This window comes from Ambystoma mexicanum, chromosome 8 (assembly GCF_040938575.1).
Source record: "Ambystoma mexicanum isolate Mex_15411 chromosome 8, UKY_AmexF1_1, whole genome shotgun sequence".
Lineage (NCBI taxonomy): Eukaryota > Metazoa > Chordata > Amphibia > Caudata > Ambystomatidae > Ambystoma > Ambystoma mexicanum.
Window position 1 is genome coordinate 1,094,406,802 of NC_090929.1, and position 23,690 is coordinate 1,094,430,491.

The following is a 23,690-nucleotide window of genomic DNA, read 5'->3' on the forward strand; positions in this document are numbered from 1 at the left end:
CACCTCCAGGGTCCACAAATCACTACGGGGCTATTGGAGGGGACACTCATGTTGCAAGGGGGCCCGGGTGACAAAGGAGCACTATCAGGTGACTTCCATCTGTGCGCCCCCTGGTGGCCGTCCTATGGTGGTATTTTTATAGGGGCTAGACTAATTTCAGAATACCGCCTAATAATTATTTCACCAGGGTCACTAACAGTAAGCAAATACTGGACTTAATGCACTCTGAATAAATGGCTCATTCTCTCCTGTGATGTTTTATTTACAACATCACTTTTATGCCCTTTTGGCTGTTTTCTGCAATATATACAAAATATGCAAATAAAATAAAAAACATTCATCAAGCCTCTTATTTACTGTGACTCACTTTGCTTTGAGATTTTTTAGTGCATGCTCTAACTCCCTATACATACCAAATCAATGAGACTGAAGTGCAAAAAAATACAATAAGACTAAATTACCTTTTGAATTTATATTTTTTATCATAAACTAGAAATATGTAAGTTATACAGAATGACACGTGCACCCACGTTGTAATTCACAACATAAGTGAAGTTTTTCCTGCAATGGCTTTCAATGCTCTATCTGCGATAATGTGCAAAGCACTGACAAATCAACCTTGACTTTGCAACAAAAGTTGGCAGGATGAATATATGACTTGCAGCAAAGCTTAGAAAAAGACAAACACTTAACTTTTCATTGCTAGTGCAGCACCTACAAATGAACTGAATTATCTAATCTGTGCTACATAGAATCACTCATCTCACACCCACCTCAATTAACCTAATTACCTATGTTAAGCTGGCGATATTCCACGACTCAGCGTGGCAGTGATCCAGAGTCATTCACAGCTAAGGTCGCTCGAGACTTTGCAGCTCTTCTAAAAATTGCCAACCCAGGAAAGACAGCCTCAGTCCAGCAGACAATCAGCCTTCTGCTCTCTCTGTCAGTGAGTGCAAGAATGCACAGCCTCTCTGCCTCAAACCCTTCACAAACCCCCTCTCACTCAAAAGCACCTCCCTTTGACAAGATCATCCCACTTAAACATCACATGATTTCCTCTGTGCCTTTTAGCCGGAACACACACTGCATTGCTGAATAGAACGTGCTTCATTTCTTCCTGCCCCAAAACAATGCCATGATTTTATTATAACAGATCTTCACATTCCTTAGCTTACAACACAGATCCAGCCTGCACATGTAATTCATTTTTCTTTTCCATTTTCATAGCATAATGCATTTTGCTCACTTTGCAGCCAGCTTATACATGGACGAATTTGCTCTAAATGTTATTATGAGAATCAGTTACATGTTAAATAGGATTGGGTTAGTTAGTATATTATTTTCCTGTTAGTATTGGCCCTAGTTAAAATTCAAACTCTCACCTTAATGTGAATGATGAAATGCAGAGTCTAGAGGTTGAAATGCAGAGCCTACATTCTTCTTACACTAGGATATAACCCAAAATCACTGCAGGAAAAACAAACATACATGCTCTAAAACACATGTGCTTCTTCCAATTGGATCTTTTCTCTCCCCATCGTCATTAAAACAAACATCATCATCTTCATCTTAATTGTAAGTACAATCAACTGTATCAAAACAATTCCTATTGGAACCGCCAAAATCACTAAACATCTTTCCACCAAGGTCCCCCAATTGAACCGATCTGTCTTTGTTAGGTGAGTAATCTAATCGTGTGTACGCTTTTATGTTTTAGTAAGAATTGACTATCTGGATCAATAGAAAAACAAATTTTCCTCAATTAATCAATGTGCTCCACTTTTCCTTCCCACAAATCGCCATTGGCATGAAACAGTCAATCAACCCACCGATACTACTGTACCTCTACGGATAGATATGTAGAACACGCTAAACTGCAATTCTTTGACAATGAAAGAGCCATGATTAAGGGGAGTAATTGTGTAATTTGTAATCAATCTAGCATGGGCTAACTGCTCAACTACCATTGTGTAATTTGTAATCAATCTAGCATGGGCTAACTGCTCAACTACCATATTACTTATAATCACCTCACATCCCTTAGCCACCCCATGGTCTGGCCTCAACCAGCAAATAGCACCCGCTGCATCAGGTATAAATGGCGTGCCTGGACATATATAATTCTGCTCCTTGAATTTTATACAGGTATCTAACTTTGGTATCAGATACACATCAGGTTCCCATGCTTGAAATGATACCATCTCCAGAGTTACAATCTTAACATATTTGTCATCTTGCCAAAAACCTACATTGTGTACAAACTTAGTTTGATAAATCAACTCTAGGGTGATAAACGGAATGCACAGTAGGAAACCCATTTCCATTCTCTCCATATTAATTTATAATGGTATTACAGTCCCCATTTCAAACTCATTTTATTCTTGGATTATCTCCACCTCCCTTTGTGTAATCCGTCCCATCATTTGACGAATGATATCAGATAACACAAAATACAGAGGTATATGGCCTTGAATCCACTGAGATACCGCATTTTGGATTTCCTGTAAATATTTTGTCATAATGCTTTCAAATGGAGTTAACACATTTAAATATTATGCAGCAGTTTATCATGTGTAACAATGATATTGGTACTATGCTCTAATATTGTGGCTTGCTCATTAAGAGCCAGAATTGTTTCATTCACATAACACATCACTTCTTTTCTGTCCACCCCTGAGCCCACCTAAAGTTTGCTGCAACTCTTTCAAATCATAACTCAATTCATGGGCCTTGTTACTCAGCGTGCTTACAGATACAGCTTTGACTGTAGATATTGTCGTGCCTACCACAGCGCCAATTATGGTCATCACAAGTGTCGCCACCAATAAACCACCACCCTTTTTCCATCCTTTTTTTAACACTCGATGAATTCATAAGTCTTTTCTAGTTGTGACATTATTTCCTTGGTTGCCCTCTGAGCTTCTTCTTTATGGGGTAGGGCCAATTCCGTCACTTTCTCTGATTTTATTTCTGACCCATCAAGGAGCTTTCAATGATTAAATCAGGATTTAGGCTAATATACATGTTCTGGTACAACAACCTTCTATTCCCTGATATAAAGACTGATGCTTCTTCTACTGCAATTCTGGATGCCGCTCCCGGCTCTATCAGAACTTGTCCTTCTGCAAACATAACACCTGGAGCATTCATAGCTACTAACACCAAAAGTAGCCAAACAATTTCCTTTTTTGTTCTGCTTTATCGCAAAAACAGCCAGTCATCCTTTTCTCTGTAATCAGAATTTCCCCTTGGGGTCATCATCTTCACATCTTTCAGGGTCATCATCTTCACCCCCTTCTTCGGTCCAGGGGGATTTCCAGTGGACTCCATCCAGTGGTATCCTCCAAGGATCTGGCGCTGACACAGAAAACAATTATTTTTCTAGAGTTAAAAGAAAAGACAATTTAAGAATCAAGCACATTGAACCCTTTACTTTTACTTTCTCGCCTGGGATATCTGCAATCAAATTCAGATATGCACACAAATGCAGATTATACCAAATAACATATAACGCATGCAAGACATCTCCTTATGACCATCTGAAATTAACATGAATTAAGCACACTAATATCACATGGTATTTTTCAGGTAACAGTCTCAAACACAATACTCCTTTCTCTTAGTTACTTATTTACTTTTTTTTTCACTAACTTGATATATTTCACTTTTCACCTCTATAAATCTTGTTTTTACATCTTCACACTATTTACACATACCCACCTGCGATGGTAAAGTAAGTGCTTTACTTTTTCACTTCCTGCTAGTCTCAATTCGCTCTAGTCTTTTCACTTCATGTTTCGGGTGAAAGGGCTTAATTTGATTAACATGGACCAACTGTTCCACTCTTAATTCATCCTCCTTTTTAGCAATTCTGTAGACTACAGTTGAAACCTTATCTACAATTATAAATGCCCTTGCCATGCTGCAAGAAATTTACAGCCTGATTCATGGAATTATTTGAGTGAAAAACACAGAATTGCGCACGTTTATGCTCGAAAATCCGTTTGAAGTATTGGGATTTTCGGGCAGAAAGGTGCGCAAATCTGCGTTTTTGCGCAAATAATTCCATGAATCAGGCTGTTAGAGTTTGTATTCTTATTTTTTCCAAAGTTAAACTTACATACCTGGTCTCCTATTTCAGATTCTCTCACAGATGACTTCCTATCATAATATGTATTTGCACTGTCAGCCTTTTCCAAATTTTGCTGCGCAAATGCAAACGCATGTTGCAAGTGCTTTCTCAATTCTTCCGCATATTCATGAATTGTGGATGCATTTATAAGAACCTGTTCATTTGTTCTGTAAAGTAAGTGTTGTGGCAAAACTATTTTTCTTCTTGTCAAGATTACATGGGGGATGAAATTTGTTGATTTTGAGGGCGTCGACCTGAGAGCCATTAGTACCAATGGAAGCCGCAAATCCCAACTAGATCCTGCTTCAGCTACATCTTTTTCAACATATCAACTATCAATCTTTTACACCGTTCAACTCCCCCTGAAGTGGAGGGCCAGAAAGAAATGTGTAGCTTCTCCTCTTCACGCCCAAGATTTGCCACATATTTGCCATTAATGCACTAGTGAAATGACTTCCATGGTCAGATTCTATTCTTTGAGGGAAACCAAACCTTGAAAAAATATGATTAATGAGTAAAGTGGCCGCCGTTTGCGCACTGCAGTCTGGAGCTGCAATGCACTCCACCCATTTAGACATTAGACAAATGACTGCCAGCATGTACCTGTTTCTCCTTGCTGATCTCCTCAAGGGCCCGACATAGTCGATTTGTAAATCCGACCATGGCAGTGTCAAACCCCTTTCCATTCATGAGCTGGTGATGCAGGTTGAAACTGTGCATACACGAAACACCCTCTGGTGTAGAGCTCAACATCTTGAGACATGTGTGGCCAATAGGCTGAATCTTTTAAAATTTCCAACGTTTTCTGGGAACCTCTGTGTCCTGCAGTTATGGCATCAGGGGCATGATTTAACATCAATCCCCGAAATGACAAAGGGACTGCCCATTGTAGTTGGCCTGTCACGGATTCTCTAATCCTCAGTCCATCTTGTAACCTAATTCTCTTTTTTGTTTTTTAATAGCACTCTTGATTCCTCTTTCTCTTTTGTAGTCTTCTTCAGTCAGAGGATTTTGTTCTGCATCTACCAAATGGTTGTATAATGGGCCTAGAATAAGATCTTCCTTTTGCGCTTTTATCAAGTCTTCATCTGGATTAACAAAACTCAAGTGTGCCACAGGCTGTTGAATTGTCTTTGGAGTTTTTTTAGCATGTTATTGCATCTACCTGTATTTCATTAAGCAGGTGTTCAATAGGAAATAACTCCCCCATTACAGCTCCAATTTTGGCTAATTGATCTGCTTTATCATTTCCTTCCTTATCCTCACCTGCTGTTTTCAAATGACCACGTATTTTCTTTCGATGGATTATCAGGTAATTTTCTGATGCAAGTTTGTCTATACTCTGAATCATTTTACCATGTTTAAGTGGCTTCTTGTTATATGTAAGCATGCCTTTCACCTTCCAGCCAGGTAAATACTCCACAAAACAATTTCACGCATAATCAGAATCGGTAACTAGAACTATTTCTTTGAGCCCATTTTCTACTGCTGTGGATATTGCCTTATAAATAGCGTCCAATTCTGCCACTTGACTGCTTTTGGGGCCTATCCTCATGCTTATTCTTGGAATTTCATCACATTTAACCCACATGTTTCCTATTCCTGCTACAAGCTCTTTTTCTGTATCATTTACTACATGGTATGCACACCCATCTACATACACAGTTGCTAAATCCTTACATGTTTCTTCATTGAATGCCTTGTGTGGGGATTGCTCAAATTCATTCAAACTTGTATCTATCTCTGTGTCATCAGGTGCACATGCAGCTGAACAATCATGCAATTCTGCTTGTCCTTGAGCAATTGGGCTAGTTTTATTTTGTCTATGTCACTTCTTCTGGAAATCCCTGCAGTGCTAATGTTACTCTTGACTGGGCCAAATTCCCTGATCTGGTTCTCTTACTTTGCAAAAATTGCAGAGGCTGGTGATTTTTTTCTACAATCACCCACTCCCCTTGAATTATGGAACAGAAATGTTGTAATGCCCAGACAGTGGTCAGAAGCGCTTTTTCGCATTCACTGACTTTGGTCTCTACCTGTGACAATGCTTTGCTGGCATATGTAATGCTTTTGTTACTCATGTCATGTTTTTGATATAATATTGCTGACATGCATTGATCTGTGAATCCTATTTCAACAAAGAAATCCTGTTTTTTTCTTGGATATGCCAAACATGGTGATTTCATTAGACACCTCTTTTAACATGGCCACTGCCTCACTTATTTCCTTTTCCTATATGCAGGGTACACCATGCTTCAGTAATCTCGTCAACAGGTACCTTTTTGTTTAATTCTTGTAGATCTGCACACAAACACCATTGGGTTTTAGCACACCTAATATAGGGGTATTTGATGTGCTATGAATAGGCCTAATGATTCCTCTAGATTCCAAATTCTTGATTATTTCAGCTAGTGATTTCAAACATGCCAGGGGTAACCTATATTGCCACACAAATACTTGCTCCCCACCATGTCCTTCTGGTAGTGTGGCAACATGCAAAGCTGTCAGTCCACAGTCATAGGCATGTTTGCCAAAAGCCTGTTTGAACTCCATAAATAATGTTCTCAATTGGTGTTTTTCTTCTTCATTTGTGCAAGCATCTGCAGCTTGAATCTGCTCCTCTACCATTTTAGAGAACTCTGGGAAATCCTTCCAAAGGAGGAACCTCTGTACTTTCCTCTAATCATGTGGCAGTGTCTCTCTGGAGAGTCACTATGCTCAAATATTTTGGAATATTGACCTCCATTTCAATATGCTCTTTTAGATTCACTTACTTCGAATAGAACACAATCATCCTGATTACAGCACACTATTTCCCTAGGCTTATAATGGTACAAAGACAGAACTTTAAAGATTTCTTTAGGCTTAGACTCTAATGATTCTGGTAACACATCCTGTGCAGTCACATAGATTTCAGGAATGTTCCCGATCATTGGGTTACTGACACGGCAGTGTAGTAAGATTTCTGTATTGCCATTCCTAATGTTGAATTCTCTTCCACATGAATGTCTTGACACCATTTATTGTCCACCAGGATTTGAATGCATCCATCCCCAATCTCTATCAGTGCTGTATATTCTCATTCTAACTCTTGCTGCCTTATGGATTAATTTATGTATACAAATGCATCAGAATCTTTTATCTGTTGTCCCTTTCTGTATTTTAATGCTACTGTAAATTGTCTGATAAATGCATGAATGGTAACATCCTTTTTCACCTGAAGCTCAATTGCATATGGCTTCATTTGGGCACAATGGAAAGCTTATCTTTTGCCTTCAAATTCAGGTACGGCTCCACCCAACCTGGATCAAACCTTTTGATCATTCTGTGTATGATGTCATTTCCCAAATAGAATTTGTTTTGTATTCCACTCACGATCCACACGTTGGGATGAATACTCTTAGGGACAATTGTAATCTTTAACATGCATCTTCCTACAATTCTTTGTCCTAACTCGGGGTCATCTAGGCCAAAAAACGTGTTGATACTTGATTTTAAACTTTGGGATCTCCTTCCTGTCAAGCATTTGCAGGAGTATCTTTTCATTAATGAAACTCCTTTCATGTTAAAGTGCCAAATTGGCTTCAATCATTTCAGGATGCCCATTCACATGGATAGGGATCCATGGCCGACCTTCTCCCATGTGTATTTTTGAAATTGTTGAATTGTGTTTTTCTTGAAAGCAGGTGGCCAAGGAGAGTGGTGTTATGATGTCATTGAGTTCTTGTGGAATGTGGAAAGTGAGGTGGGTGGAATGTGGTCAGTTGGTGGACAGTGAAGGGGACTGTTAGGAGCCTGTTCCCTGGGCCATTTGCTTTGAATAAAGGAATTTACTCACACTTACCTGTATGTCATGGATCTTAATAGAGAGAAATAAGGTTTCCATCCCAGCCAAGGCAATAGAGCCTGCGGTGGTGCAGCATGCACAACATGGCCTATACACAGCCATATATCTGGAACAGTCAGGCCTGGCTGATGAAGTGCGGGTGCCCATTTCAACATGATTGTTGGAGGGTGTTGCAGGGGCTTGCTTAGGGCAGAAAAGCAGTCTGAGGCACCCACGCTATAGGGAACCAAGCTGCACCTCACTGTGCCTCCTGGCCCAATAAGGCTGAAACATGTCTGGTATTGCTTGCGCTTCAGTGCAGAGGGGACCTGGCTTATCAGTTTGGGCTGGGCTGCAACCATTCATGGCAGTACCTGACTGATTTGAATATGGCTGTACCCCTTTTGCAATGGCAGAGACAGGCTAAAAAACGGTGGTGTGGAAGGTTGCCCAGAGCAATGCCGGTGATTTAGATTCATTCAAAACCTTATACCCATCACTTCTTTTGTGGCACCCGTGGGGGGAATACATTGTAATGGAAATAAAGATATGGTTAATAGCTTCAAATATTGTGAGATGGCGAGCCAGCAGGGAGCTGAAGCAGTGAATGTCTGATGAATAGCTATGAATGATCCTTCTTTGTAAGCAAGTGGCTGACTTGGGGGAACCAGTGTTGAAAGCCAACAAGGTGATAAAACTTCTGTTTTCCCCAATGGAAGTAACGGCCAGACTGGCTCCATTAAACACAGCTTGTAGGGCGCGCAAGCACTGGTAAGTGCACACTGTAAGCCCCAGAAAGTGATATATAAAGGAATATATTGATGTATTATTAGAGTGTTGACTGGCAATATAGGGCTGTTGCTGGGGGCCCCACTCAGGCTCGAGATACCTTTCTTTTGAAAAGGTTGAAAGGCCCAGGGAGTATTAAATAAACTGTTCTCCTGCTTGAAAGATTTCTTCTTTAAGCACACTACCATATCGTATATATGAACCAGGTCTCCACTGATGGACAACTAGGGTCTTTCCGCTTCCTGATCAGTTCTCGCTTTCCACATGCAATGCTGCTGAGCAGTCATTCCCAATCAAAAAATCACATGGGTGTCACAGATGTAGGCCTCCTCCCATGTCACTAACAGAGGAATTGAGGAGGCAGCCTTCATACCACTGCCCTCTGCACCTCTCACCCACCAAGGAAATGCCCTGCTGCCCAGAACTTGGTTATTTGCACCTAGAAAAGGGACATGGGTACTTATATCACTATTTTTAGGAATGGGTGTATTGTTACTTTGCTGCTGTCCAGGTGTGCACTTAGGAGTCTACTCTTGGGGGCATTGAGGAATCCCTTTAAGAAAGGCTGCTCATTACTGTGGAGGTTATGTGGAAATGGCTGCATACGAGAGCAGCTATTGTAAAGCAGTAGGGGTTTGAGGGGAGGCTTGACTTTACTGTGGGTCATCATTATATAATACACTGTAACATCTCACCAGTGAAAGTGTTTCTCAGTTTCTCTCTCCTGTCACCCTCAGCTGACCATGAAGGAACTCCTGAACTCCCTCCTTGACAACAGAACCTGGGCGGTCCTGGCCCAGAACGCATCGTTGGAAGCTCCCAAGACAGTGGATCCCAAAAACCTGTGGCTGGAGTGGTGGGATCCGACCTTCACAGCCTTCGGCACATTGGCATTTTTCCTGGTGATGAAGGTACTTTTTTCCCTCCCTGCTGATCTCCTCTAATCAACTCTCCAGGCTGGTCCTTTAAGAGGCAGCCGCTTCCAGTACCAGGACTAAGAGGAATGTGCAGCCTTGAGGGGTTTCAGTCGGAGCTGCATCTGTGAGCCTACACAGGGCCGGCCTTAAGGCAGGGCTGCCCGGGTGACCACCCTGGGTGCGCTGCCATTAGCCCCCCACCACGCCAGCTCAGGGGAGTCTTTCAGGGGCTCCCCCGAGCTGCCGTGGTGGGAGAAGATGCATCAGGCGCACTATTGAAATTAAATGCGCTACGCTCTCGGGAGCAGTGCAAATTGAATAACAATAGGGCGCTTGCTGTGCCTATTGAAACATTTGGCAGTCCCCCCATGCTACCCACATGACATGGGACGTGTGGGGGGAGGGGCAGCAAATGTTTGTTTTCCTGCCCAGGGCACTGCGGCTTCTAAGGTCGGCCCTGAGCCTACACATCAACTCTGTACTGTTGGCAAATACAGGATAGCTCAGCAAAAAAACCCAAAATATGACGAAGAGGTCTTTGCTTCTGAAAAGAGTTTTGGGTTGAGGCTTACAAGTATTGGTATATTTGGATATCCAATTGCTAAATTGTGCCACTATTTAATGGCCATACAATGTGTCTGTTTTCTAATACCAGATTCCTGATTTGTTTTGCTGTTAAATATCACAATGTCGGGATACTTCGACAGTTTACATTTTAGAAGATTGTCAATGGGGGGTAAAGCCCGCCTGACCAGGCTCCCAGCTGCTCACTTGAGTCCCCTAAAAGTAGTCCACCACGCTGCAGTGCGTCTTATTACTGGTGCCTGGAAATTTGACTGAATCACACCCTTCCAACGCAAACTATATTGTCTTCCTCTTCAGGCTAGGATTCTGTTCAAGACTGCATGTATCATATACAAAGCTGTCACGAGTAGCACACCAGCGTACCTGGCGGCAAAACTCCACATAACTGGTGGCACACAATCCTCGCGCAGCAAATATACCAGCTGGCTTGAATCACAACTCGTCTGCAAAGGGAGGACCTGCAAACAATTATTTTCTTGTCACACACACCCACCCTGTGGAACTCAATCCCGGTGTCAGCTCGGAATGCCCTCACAATGCCCCCATTTGGCAAATCTCTCAAAACCCGACTTTTTCATCCATGCCTGACCAAGGACTAAATCCAGTGGATGCACACACCAACACAATGACCTCACAGTACTGCGTTACTGTTAAAAGATGGCAGCCTAAATGCTTGCTACCCGCACTGTGTACAGCATACCACTGTTCTCCAGCTAGGTACACGGCCTAAACAATAAAATGAAAAAAAAATACAAATAATATAAGGTTTTCAAGAAATTGTACACATTTCAAATACATCAGTTTCAGTTTTATCTGAATATGTAATTGATCTTTAGTGCATGATCGATTTATTTTTTACTTCAAGATCCGGTTGATGTATTGGGAGCCTGATGTTCCTTTTTCAGTGTGAAAGAAGCGCCCCATCTCTTAAAACAGCGAGACGCTGAAAAATGTGAAACTGATGTATTTGAAAACTTTATGAACATTTCTTGAAACCCTTCTGAAATGATCTTCTTAAAACATAATCTGGTGGAAGCATGCCAACATTGTGATAGTGAAAAGAAATAACAAATAAAGAACCTGTTACTAAAAAAACAGATAACTTGCATGGTCTTTAAAAAGTGGCACAATGTAGCGCTTGGTTACCCACGTTTAGTTGTATGACCATTTGAGAATAAGAGCAGCCTATTTCCAGTAGATTTTCGAGCAACAGTGAGCCACATAAATAGTCAATCACTCCACATTAGCGGAGTGGATAGAAACATATAATAATAATACATTTCTTGTATAGCGCTGGGTAGCCTGGTTAGAACTTCGGTAGAAGCTCCTAGGGGTTGTCTGTTAGACGGGCTATCTGCTGCAACTTGAAATCTATTAAATCACAAAGTTAGTGAGTTGAGTTGGTGTCTTGGGCATAATGTTAGTAAGTACGCTCGCTTTCAGAGGTTTATTTTAAGAAACTGACCACCCATCTGTCTATGGGTATTTGCTAAGAAGTCCTTCAGTAGTAATTACTTAAATATGGGACCTCTTTGGCTATAGTTGGATGTAACAATGTTCCCCCCAACCATTTGTTTCCTCACGGTTCTTGGAGTAGCTATAATCTCCCAGTAGTGGGATGCCACTACATAATGCACTGTTTCTTGACGTTCTCTACCTCCTCTGAGCTTATTTCAGTCAAGCTGATGCCTTTATTACTATTAAAATAAAAATACCAAGGTAAAGCATTAGAAAGTGGGAGATAAACAATCCTGAAAGGGAGGTCCAATGAAAGACGAGGGCCTGGAAAGGGTCTGAGTTCCGTACCACCAGATCATACGTAGAGAACAGCTGGAAATATAGGTCAAGAGGTGCAATGCACAGTAAAGCCCCAGCTGGCCAGCTTCCATCTGATCCTGAAGGAATCATGTAACATGAACTGGAGCTCATGTGTTTGAATTGAGAAAGTCCTCTCAGGGCCTGAGCTGCACATGTTTGCATGAGTTGGGTCTTTTTTCTTCAGATGCCAGAGAAGCTTTGTATGTGGGGCTTTCCTGTAGTGCAGAGGGGTTGGCACAGAGGCAGAGGCGTAGCCAGGATTGACTAACAAGTGGGACCTGAAGCTAATGTAGTTGTAGTTAACATCTGTTAATGACCACACGGCACTGCTGAGTGGGAATTTGCAGATTTTGGGTGGGCCTTGCCCACTCGGGCCCCACCCCGTCTACGCCACTGCACGCAGGCATGGACCAGTTAAAATGTACTGGGCAAACAGGATTTGGAGACCACCGCTGGCGACTCGTAAAAAGAAAAGCCTGCAGCTGCTTGAACATGCGTGATCAGACTACGCTCAAGAGGCAGTGAGTCTGAGCAGCCAGGTCACCGGGATTGAGCTTGTGCTAGTCACTATGGTAAATTGCACTCCCTATTGCTGTAAATCCTGTTCCCCCCTCAGGCACCCTACCCTGTGCTAATCCCAACCTTGCTTTTCCTTAGTAGAATAATGGTTTTCATTTTCTTCCTTTCCCCATCAGTTCTGGATGTTCACTTTGGCTACCACGATGCCCATGCCAGCCGGCTACTTCATGCCAGTGTTTATTTATGGTGAGTATTTGCCATCATATGCTAGCATGTTTATAGGGGCTCACCCAAATAGCTTCTATTTGGGCAAGAATGACTTGTCTTGTGTTAGAGACTCTGTAGTCTGCAGAGGCTTGTTGGGTGACATAGTGGTAAAGGAGGTGCTAGGAGGTGGCATTACCAGACCACATGCCATGCATTGGTCATATGGGTGGGAAATTACGGAGAGATCGACACTCCTGAACGCTTGGCATTTGCCTTTGTAGTTATTCCCCAAGGAACAACAGATTAATTATGCCAACCATTTGGAACACAATACTACCATCCCACCCCACCAAGCAATGCAAAATCACTTGGCTTGCATGAGCCCAACCAGGGGAGTTGCTAGGTCTGGAAAAGACCCGGGGCTAAGCTGATGTCAGAACTGTTGGGACTTGGGGCTAAGTAGTCTTTTGGCTGTAGCTCCTGAGATTCTATCCGGGGCTACATCCAAAAGATCAGGGGCTATAGCCCCCTTAGCCCCCCCCCTAGCAACGCCCCTGAGCCCAACAGTTGTGTTGGTTGGGAAAGCGAGACTCCCATTACGGTCTGTCGGTTGTGCCACCTAAAGGCCTACGTACAAAAGGCCACATTTCTAAGGCCACCTCCCGTACGTAGACGTTTGGGGGCGTGGCACGCAGAGATGCAGGAAGGCATATGCCGGAGTGCAACAGGTAAGAGGGTGGGGAGTAGACGCGGGTGGTGACCGGCGAACGTGGGTTGGTGGCTGTGAAGCTGAGAGTTGTGGGGGTGAGGGGCGTGAAAGGAAACAAAGGGGCATCCTTGCGGATGCGACCATTTCGGCCTCGAATCCCCAACTGCGGTCTTTTGTAAATGCCCTTTAAACCCTGAATCTGAAATCCTAGGATTGTCATGCCCCACTTCACAAATATAGCATCCATAGAAATTGCCTTTATTAAATGTACAGTGTTGTGTAGCACACGTACGTAACAATGCACTATATAATGGTCTTGCATAGAACACTTCTGCCATGTTGGCAGCCCCCCTGCATATAACCTTGCAAGAAACAAAACGTGTGTGTAATTCTCGCACATGGGACGAGTGCGATTTATTCATGACAGCGGGCCATAATGACGTGTTTTCAGAGGAGCAGGTAAAGCGGTTAATACAGGGAGAGGAGGCCGTATCATTCTTTAAGGGTCTTTAAGGGTCTTTAATCAAGCTGAAATAAAATCATGTCGGTCTGATCTGCATGTACCTTTCGGAAGATAATGTTTGAAGCAAATGCCCGTGAGTTTGGACTTCACACCCATAATGTGCCATGTTATTTTGTGACTAAATGTGTCGCTTTGATGCTCCATACCATCCCTGCAGCTTAGTAGCTTCGCCTCACAGTACAGGGAGGCACAGATGGCAGATGAAGCGGGGGCGGGGTGGTGGTACATTTCTTGATAATTATGCCATACCTAATACCACGAATCAACTAGTCTCCATGAGTAAATATATGACATTATTTAGAGACTTCTATTTCAAAGACGTTTAGGAAGTTACAGGTAAGATATAGCCACATTCGAATAAGAATAAAGTTAATCCACACCTGGCAACTGATTATGTAAGGAAGAAATTGGGGGACCTGGCAAAAGGAGGGTTTATTTTTACAGACTCATCTAAAAGTCTAAGTAATTCAGAGAAAGGCATTATTATTGGGGGACAAATGGAATTGTATTGCACAGAAAGCGGAACAGCTGGCAACTCGCGATTTCATTGCATATGCAAGAATAGCTTTTCAAAAGGAACACAGGAAATAACACACGGTGGGCACTTGACCAATTTAGAGTTCAGAATGCATTCTTTCGAATGGATTGTGTCCTCCAATGTATTCCTCATCTTTGACATGTAATGTACAGCTTTGGCTGCTTCGGAAATCTTTTTCGGCAGAGGGCGCCCTGCTTCGATGGCGTTGAGTCGATGTCCCTCGAAGGCCTCTGTCAAGGGTGACATCATCGGATGTTATAAGTAGCACACACGGCGCCCGTTGGCCTCAGTTCAATTTTTCTGCAAATGTGTTTGCTTTGTGAAACTCGGCGCGCCTCGTACCTTTTTAAGTATTTGCTGTTGCAATGTCTTTGTCTTCCACTCCGATGACCCCTCGATCCGGGTTCAAGAAATGCAAGGACTGCGGTTCCAAAATGTCCATTTCGGACCCGCATTGAGTCTGTCTGTGATGCCTGGGCGAGGGCCACGAGATGGATACCTGCTCCAAGTGTCACTTCATGACAGGCAAGGCCTTGCAGGAACGAAAGGGGAAGCTTCAGGTAGGCCAGGTGTCCAAACCCCATCAGTCCAGACCTGCTGGTCTTTCAACCGACGAGTCGAGGGGCGACTCTCCTCGGTGGAAGAAGGCCAAGCGGTAAAGGTCTCGCAGTGGTTCCCGCCACTCTTCATCCTCGTTGAAGCACTCGAGAAGGCACCGCCGGTCGCCTTCCTCGTCGTCTTTGTCATGCGCCACCCGTGAGAGTGTGACTTGTCCGTCCAAAAAATCGACACCGGCAGAGTGGGAAGCATTCTGTGTGGAGATGCTTAAGATCTTTGAAAACCAGGGCAGGGCTCTGTCTGCGCCTTCGGAAGCAGCGGTCTCGGCCAGAAACTCGCGTGCCCTCGAGCCCAAGTAAACCGTGTGATCCCCATCGAGTGCAAAGGGGTCCAAGGATCACTCGAGACATGGTGAGCAGTCAAGGTCGAAGCCCTGGAAGCGCTCAGCGCCAAAGCCATCGATAGAACCCATCGGTTCCTTGACCCCTGTCAGGCTTTCAGCGCCTTCGACGCCATTATCGACGTTGACTCCGAAACCATCGACGCTGACACCCTCAACGCCAGCTGGACCGATTTTGTCAGTTCAGCCCGCAGGGCCTGTGGAGCCTCCAAAAAAGCCATGGGTTAAGCAAAAGTCAACGCCTTTGACTGTTTAAGGACGATAAGCGTGTGGATGGATGGGTGTGTAAGGTATTGGCACTTAGCTCAAGTAACACCGCCGGCGGTAATAGCGCCGAACATTCCCTTTGGGCGCAATGGGAAATGGGAATTTCCCGAATGGGTCCAATGGGGAATAGGGACTTACCATTCCGCCAAACCCATGATTCAGCACTAATAGCACCGGGGGTTTGGTGGTAGGGCTAATAGCCCCGGCGGTCCGCTGGGGTTAGCGTCCAACTCGTGATAAGGCCCCGTCCGAAACGGATGCTTATTCTACTCTAAATGCTTTTTGGAGGATTTTGTCTGCATTGTGAATTTGAGGTACTTAATAACAGACTAAATCAGTGACTCATCCCCTATAGTGTGCCTGAAATAAACCTTTAATGAGTCTAGAAATTATTGTATGGAATTCCAGAAAAACATAGGTCAAATAGCAACATGGCATTGGCCGCAGCTCAGGAGCTTCCATTTGTAAAAAAAACAAAAAACGTTTTTTAAAAATGATTTTTAACATTTTTTTTAAGGGTATCAAGGGAGACCACAGGGTAGCAAGGGAGACCTCAGGGAGACCTCTAAATGACGTCCCTGGTGAGAGGAATGGCCAGTCAAAGAGGCCAACAAAAATTCACTCGTGGTGGACTAGGTAGAGGTGCCAAGCCTGCTGAAGCTGCACCCTCCTTGCCATCTGCGTTAGCAGCAGCCGCTTCGAAACCGCTCTGAAGGCTTGCGTCACGATTCACCAGTGGGGGGCAGACTGTCTCAGCATCTCAACGAATGGTGAGCCATTACTTCAGATGCTTTGGCTCTGGAAACAATAGCCCACGGTTACTGCCTTTCTTTTATAGTGTAGCGGAGAGGAACAAGGATTGGTATTCCCCATATGTTTTGATCCCCAAGAAAGACGGGGGACTGAGACCCATTTTGGACTTGAGATACTTCAACAAGTTCCTCAGGAAGGACAAATTGAAAATGGTCACTCTTTCTCAGATACTTCAGGCCCTCCAACTGCAGGATTGGGTGGGGTCATTGGACCTTCAGAATGCTTATTTTCATCTGCCATTCAATCTCAAGCACAGGAAATACCTGAGGTTCGCTTTTGGTGGTTCGCACTCAGTTTCCAGTCTTGCCATTCGAGTTGACCTCCACTCCAAGGGTTTTCACCAAATTGATGCTGGTAGTGGCAGCGCATCTCAGGAGAGGGGGGATTCATCTCTACCCCTATCTGGATGATTGGCTGATCAGGGTGCATCCTCACGAACAAGCCTTGGATCATCTCGTTACCTGCCAGTCCCTTCACAGACTGAGCTTCTCCCTCAATTTCAAGAAGTACCAGATGACACCTTCCCAACAGCTCAAGTACATCAGGGCTGTCTTAGACATGTCCTTGGAAAAGTGCTCGCCACCCAAGGTGAGGGCTCAAGACATTCTCCAGATGGTAACAAAATTTCGGAATGCCCACAGTCCCACACCTTTCGAATTCTTGAGGTTGCTTGGCCTCATGGCATCCTGCATTTTTCTCTTGACAGGGGCCTGCCTGAAGATAGGTCCCTTCAGTGGGTTCTCAGAACGCAATGGTCCCAGTTCTCGGGACGGATGTCAGACCAACTTCAGATCCCGACCAACTTCAGATTCCAACCAGAGTCTCACAGGATCTTCTGTAGTGGGCCTGCAAGGAAAATATTCTGAAGGGAGAACGTTTTTGGCAACCATGGCCGGAGCTAACTGTAGTGACGGATGCCTCATTCATGGGATGGGGAGCTCATGCCAAAGATTTGACTGTCTGTGGTCATTGGTCTCCATCGGAGTCCAAACTACACATCAATCTTTTGGAGCTGAGAGCAATCAGACTAGTGCTGAAGGCTTGTCTGCCGTCTGTGCGGGGAAGGCATGTCCTGATAATGATGGACAATACGGTGGCCATGCACGACCTCAACATGAGAGAAGGCTTAGGGTCACTACCACTGTGCAGAGGGGCAATACAGCCCTGGTATTGGACTATTCAAGAAGGAATCTCCCTGTCGGCAGTTCACCTAGCCGGGGAGGAAAACACGGCTGCGGATGCTTTGAGCAGGCAGAGCACGGTCTCCCACGAGTGGGAGTTAGCTCAGGAAGTTCTTCAAGAGATCTTTGCCCTTTGGGGAACCCCTCAAGTGGATCTGTTTGCAACTGGGGTCAACCGGAAGTGCGAGCGGTACTGCTCAAGGGAATTTTCTCAGAGAGGAGCTCTAGGAGACACGTTCATGGTGGATTGGGAATTCCCACTGCTGTACGCGTTTCCTCCAGTTCCCATCATTCCTCAAGTACTCAGGAGGTTGAGACGGTTCGAGAACCACATGATCCACATTGCCCCAGATTGGGGCAGGAGAACATGGTACCTGGACCTTCTGACATGTCCATCTGTTCTCCAATGTGTCTTCCACAAAGAGAGGATCTTCTCTCGTAAGACGGGGTCGGGTTCTCCATCCAGAGGTCAGCACTCTCAACCTTCACACTTTGTATCTGAAAGGTTGAGATAGAGAGATTGGGACCTCTGGGACTACGTGATGGAGGTGTTGCTTTTGGCCAGAAGGCCAGCAACAAAGTCTCTGTACCATTGCCATTGGAATAAGTTTTGCAACAGGTGCAGGGAAAAGATTGTTGGCCCTTTTCAATGTACGACTCTGTAGGTTATATCTTTTCTGCTTTCATTAACACACAAGGGTCTTCAGGTTGGAAACATTAAGGGTTATCTGGCAGCGTTTCCATCTTCAAGCGCTCATCTGAGGAATGCTCCTATTTCAAAATCCCACTGGTGGTGCAATTTCTAAAAGGGGTCACAAATGTGTTCCCACCTTCTGCTTTTCAGGTTTCGGTTTGGGACCTCTACCGTGTGTTGAAATTCCTAGTGTGTGCACCATTTGAACTTTTGCACACATGTCCGTTGAGGTTGTTAACCTTTAAGACAATGCTATTGCTTGCTCTAACATCTGCACATAGAGTGAGCGAGTTGCAGGGACTTTCTTCCAATCCACCCTTTACTATATTCCACAAGGACAGGGTTGTGTTGAGGGTTACCCAAGGTAGTTTGACTTTCACTTAAATCAGAAAAATGTGCTGCCAGCCTTTCATCCTCCTCTGCATCCTAGTAAGGAAGAGGAAAGGCTCCATCGGTTGGACCCTAGTAGAGCATTACGTTTTTAGATTTCCAAGATGTTCAATTTGCGAGTGGATGACCAGCTCTTTGTAGGGTATACAGGATGCAAATTAGGCCAGGCTGTTTCCATACAGATCTTGTCTAGGTGGATCATCCTCACTATTTTTGAATGCTACAACTTGGCAGGCAAGGACCTTCCTGAGGGTTAACATGCTCATTCCACCAGGGGCAGGACCTCTTCGACAGCCCTGCAAAGGGGTGTCCCTATTGGAAACATCTGTGATGCTGCAACGTGGTCATCAATCCACACGTTTACTAAGCATTACTCTCTGGCTACTTCCCATGCTCAGGATGTCACTTTTGGTAAGGCAGTGCTTTACTCTGCCCTTTAACTCTTTGCATATCTAAATGCTTCACCCTCCTCCACACATGGATACTGCTTTGGGAGTCTGTCAAAGATGAAGAATATGTTGGAGGACACAATCTATTAGAAGAACAAGTTACTTACCAACTGGTAATGTTCTTTCGACTAGATGTTCCTCCAACATATTCCTCATTGCCCTGCCAACCTACCCCTCTGTAAAATTTCCCATGTTATTGCAGCTTTCATTCCAACAAGGCTGAGTACTGTCCTGCCCGTGGTTATGGGCATTTTTGCTAACACTAGGAGGGGAAAACAGAACTGAGGCCAACAGTGCAGTGCTTGCTACTTATAACATCCAATGACGTCACCCTTGATGGAGGCCTTCGTGGGACATCGGCTCAATGCCATCAACGCAGGGCACCCTCTGCTGAAAAAAACTTTCTGAACAGCCGAAGCTGGACATTACATGTCAAAGATGAGGAATATGTTGGAGGAACATCCAGTCGAAAGAACGTTACCAGTTGGTAAGTAACTTGTTCTTCTTTCTCCCTCTCTGCAACTAATAGCAACCATGTCAGTCCGGCTCAGTAGGCACAGTAATCGGGAAAATTATGAATGGCCCTTCCTGTGAGCCACACTCGCCAGTGCGATTGTCCCCACTGTCCGTATCTCATGGGTAGCATGCTGAAAACAGGAGTATGTGCATATGCGTTTCCCCAAGGACGGAGAGGGCTGTGCCCCAATAAAGCAGAAACATTCTTTCTTCCCTTTCCACTTTCTTCTTCCAGCATGCCGTCATTGCATACTGTTAAAAAGTTCCACATGCATCCACCAATGACAGTGAAGAGCTTGCCATGTAACAGTATCAGTTCTGTAAAACAGTCCTCTGTGTACACACCCCGCTCAGAAATGTTATTGTGCAATCCCTCTGCCTCCACAGACCCATTTCCATGGCCACCATCCTCAAAATCCCCGGATGTGGCTTTCGTGCTGCGTGCAGGCATGGGGGAATAAATTGCAACCAGGGTAGGGGGAGTTCGTTGTAAGGGGCGGCTCTGAGAAGAGCCTTTTTTTAAAAAAAATGTAGATGCTTCTAGAGAAACACCTTTTTTTGTTTTTTATTTGATTTTGTGTTTTCTTGTGCTGACATTGTTACAGTAAACTCTGCACCCCATCTTGCAGATGGGGAAACAAAAACGCATTACCAATGGGCGACAATGAAATTCCATTTGCTTGGAAAACTCTGAATTTCCACAACTAATGAGGTCATTGTTGCAGAAGAACCTCCCATCAGCGGACAAAAAAGCATACATGCTTCTGTTGATGAGACACCTTCCTGCCTCTGGCTCGGAACAACATCCAGGAGCATTGTCCCATACTCTTTGTGGTGTTATGGATGAGAAAAGCACCTTGGCAGTGGGAAAAAAGCCTCTTCACTACATTTAGCAACCTCTTCAGTCGACGGAACAAACCTAAACAAGACACGTAACCCATATGCATGTAGTAGTGGATGACGATAACATCGACAGTAGCAAAAGTGGTCAGGCCTTTGCAAAGTGCATGCATATCAGTGAAACTGCGCTCATTGACAGCGTTCTACAATGCGTCCACTCCCTCCAAACCGAAATTGCCATCAACGTGTCTTTCCAGGGCATACTTGTGCAGATCTATCACAAAGGCCTCACCCAAAGTAATCACAATGCGTTTTGCCATGTCAGTCATTCTCACTACGCAGAGTAATGTACAACAGTGTGACTGCACCTTCCTGTGAACCACACCCACAGTACCTGATTGGATAATCCCCACAGTCTCATGTCCATTGGCCAGCATGGTGAGAAGCGCAGATTGTGGCACGTCTGCTTCCCAAAGACCTGCGAGGGCCGCCACCCCAGTAAAGCAGGAGCAGTCCTTCTTCTCTTTCCACTATCTTTTGTCCACCACTCCCTCATTGGGTACGGGTAAATAGGCACACACGATTCCATCAATGCCATCCAAGACGTCAGCATCTAACACTGTCAGTTCTGCACAACACTTCATAGGTACTGTTACAAATTCAGCCTGCAAGTGCCCTGTCACTCAAAAGCACGTCCAGTAGAAAGTTCAGTAAAAGAGTGCAAGATTTGTGCATTCACATTCATCCACATGAGCACCCATCACCACAAAATGGAGGTATGAAAACTTTTTCTGCAGTATGTTTACCACTTTGTTATAAGTTCCTCTGCTCACGGTATCTGCAAGTGAGCGTCCATTACATTCTTTAAAAGCATACTTTTTATCCCATCCCCTACCATCAAGAAGCACTTCAGTGGTATGTGCTTGCAACATTTTTATTTACCCATACCATACAATGTAATATCGAAACAGGAACTCTCTGCTTTCCTTCCGACAATGCTACAAAATGTTTTCCCCACTTACCCATTTCCTACATAAATCGTAAAAATATGCCACCAAAAGTATCACTGCATGTATCTTACCAACCTAAAGCAGTTTTCCAAAAGGTCACTGTGTGCACAGCTGTGCTTCTGTCTAGGCTGCACTATTGCAACAGGCTCTTTTTAAATCTGCCCGCTTCTACTCTCTGCCCTCTGCAATGCATCCAGAAGAGGACTGTGCGACTTGTGATGGTATCTCTCCTGCACTGAAATGTCTGCAATAGCTCCCAGTGGCTGTGAAAAATAAGGTAAAAACACTCTGCTTTATGCACATGGCCTGCTGGGCCCTGGGACCTCAATACCTTCAATTCTCACTTCCTATATATCTCCGCGCTCAAGCTCTTCCCTCATCTGCCTCTAACTCTCTCAGTGTCATTCGCTTCTGCAAGCAACAAGTTGGTGGTAGATGTTTTAATTCGGCTGGGGCCTCCCTCTGCAACAGCCTCCCTGAAACTTGAGGAGAACCATCGCCGGTTCCAGAAGCACCTCAAAGCCTTTCTCTTTGCATCTGCCTTTTCTCCTCCTCTCCCTGGCTGACTGCCTGGTGTAAACTGATTCTGCACTGGTTACCTGGCGACTCTGTGATGTCGGGCCCATGCTCCCTCCCCTGCCAGGCAAACCCCTGCACTGTCTTTCTAGCAGACCCCACCCTTGGGGACTGTTTTCTGTATCTCTAACAGTTCCTCCACCACCTGATGTGTGCACTTATCCTTACACTTGGCACAATCGGCCCGTATTTATACTTATTGTCATTTCTTCTTCTTCCCATGTACTGCAACTTCCCCTCCCCCCACCCATGCATTTGGGCGATCTAAGTCACACCTGTCCTAGTAGGTTTGTTGTGTCTGTCTCCCCTCTGTTCCCCCTCCCTTGCCTCGTTGCGATTTGCTAAACGTGCGTATAGGCGCTTTACGCATGCCATAGCATACAATTGCAAATCATATGATATCATATACAGAATTCATTCCTAACATTAGGATGCCTGTCACTTACCTTGTTTTTTTTTCCACAGTGCCCCACTTACTTCACACTTTTCAAACGTTATCGCTCAAAAACAGCACTGCATGCATGTTACGAAGTTCAAACAAGTACATACAGTTCATGCATACACCCATGATGCCTGCCCATTACCTTGCACACTTCCACCATAGCCTTCTATACTTCTTTGGACATAGAGACCTTCTGCCACAGTTTTTTGCGCACACACCACCACCCTTATTGAGCAGTGTCTTTCGCTCCACAGTCCCATTTCCATGGCTCCCATGTGGCACATGTAACCCTGAAACTACAGCGTAATCCGCAGAGTTTTCGTGCTAGGAAGGGGGTTGGGCGGTTTGGGGGGGTGGGAACAGGGTAGGCGATTGGGCCATTAGTGGTCCTTCTGAAAGGTTTTTACATGTTTTTTTATGTGCTTGCAAACCACCTTTTTTGGTTTTTCTCTTTGTATGACTTTCTGTTTGCTTCTCCTCCTTCAATTTTTACTGAATTATGAGTGTACAAGAAAATGGTATTGCCAATGGCGTTCAAAGAACTACCATTTGCATGGAAGCAGTGTGTGTTTTGGAAATTCATGCTCTCATGCTCTCATAGTGGGTGGAGAACATGCCATCATTGCACATAAATGCAGACATGCCTCTGTTCATAAAACAGCTTCCGAGCTGTGACTGGGGACAAATTACACCGGCATGGTCTCATACTGCTCTTGGGAAAATGGGGGAGAAAACGACCTTGGTAGTGGGAAAAATCTGCATCACTGCATTCATCAAATTCTTCAGGTGACGGGGCACACGTCCACACGACATACAAACCAAATGTAGACCTCCATAATGCACCACGACAAGTTCACCAGTAATGATAGAGGCCACAAATCTGCAAAGGCGAACCATCCTGCCAAAACTGCATGTATCAAGAGTGACCCACAAAGTGCCCACTCCTTCCAACCAGAAATTAGCAGCATACCTGTGCAGATCTTGTACA

General features: G+C 44.5%; 1 protein-coding gene across 2 annotated transcripts in view; it reads left to right on the forward strand.

The window, feature by feature from the left end:
- LOC138472766 (chloride channel protein ClC-Kb-like) overlaps positions 1 to 23,690 on the forward strand; it is a 639,821-nt gene that overhangs the window by 531,821 nt on the left and 84,310 nt on the right. For both annotated transcript variants that reach the window (XM_069611097.1, XM_069611098.1), the window contains exons 12-13: positions 9,488 to 9,661; positions 12,766 to 12,835. In XM_069611097.1, the coding sequence (XP_069467198.1) occupies positions 9,488 to 9,661; positions 12,766 to 12,835 (244 nt within the window). The remainder of the gene's footprint in view (positions 1 to 9,487; positions 9,662 to 12,765; positions 12,836 to 23,690) is intronic.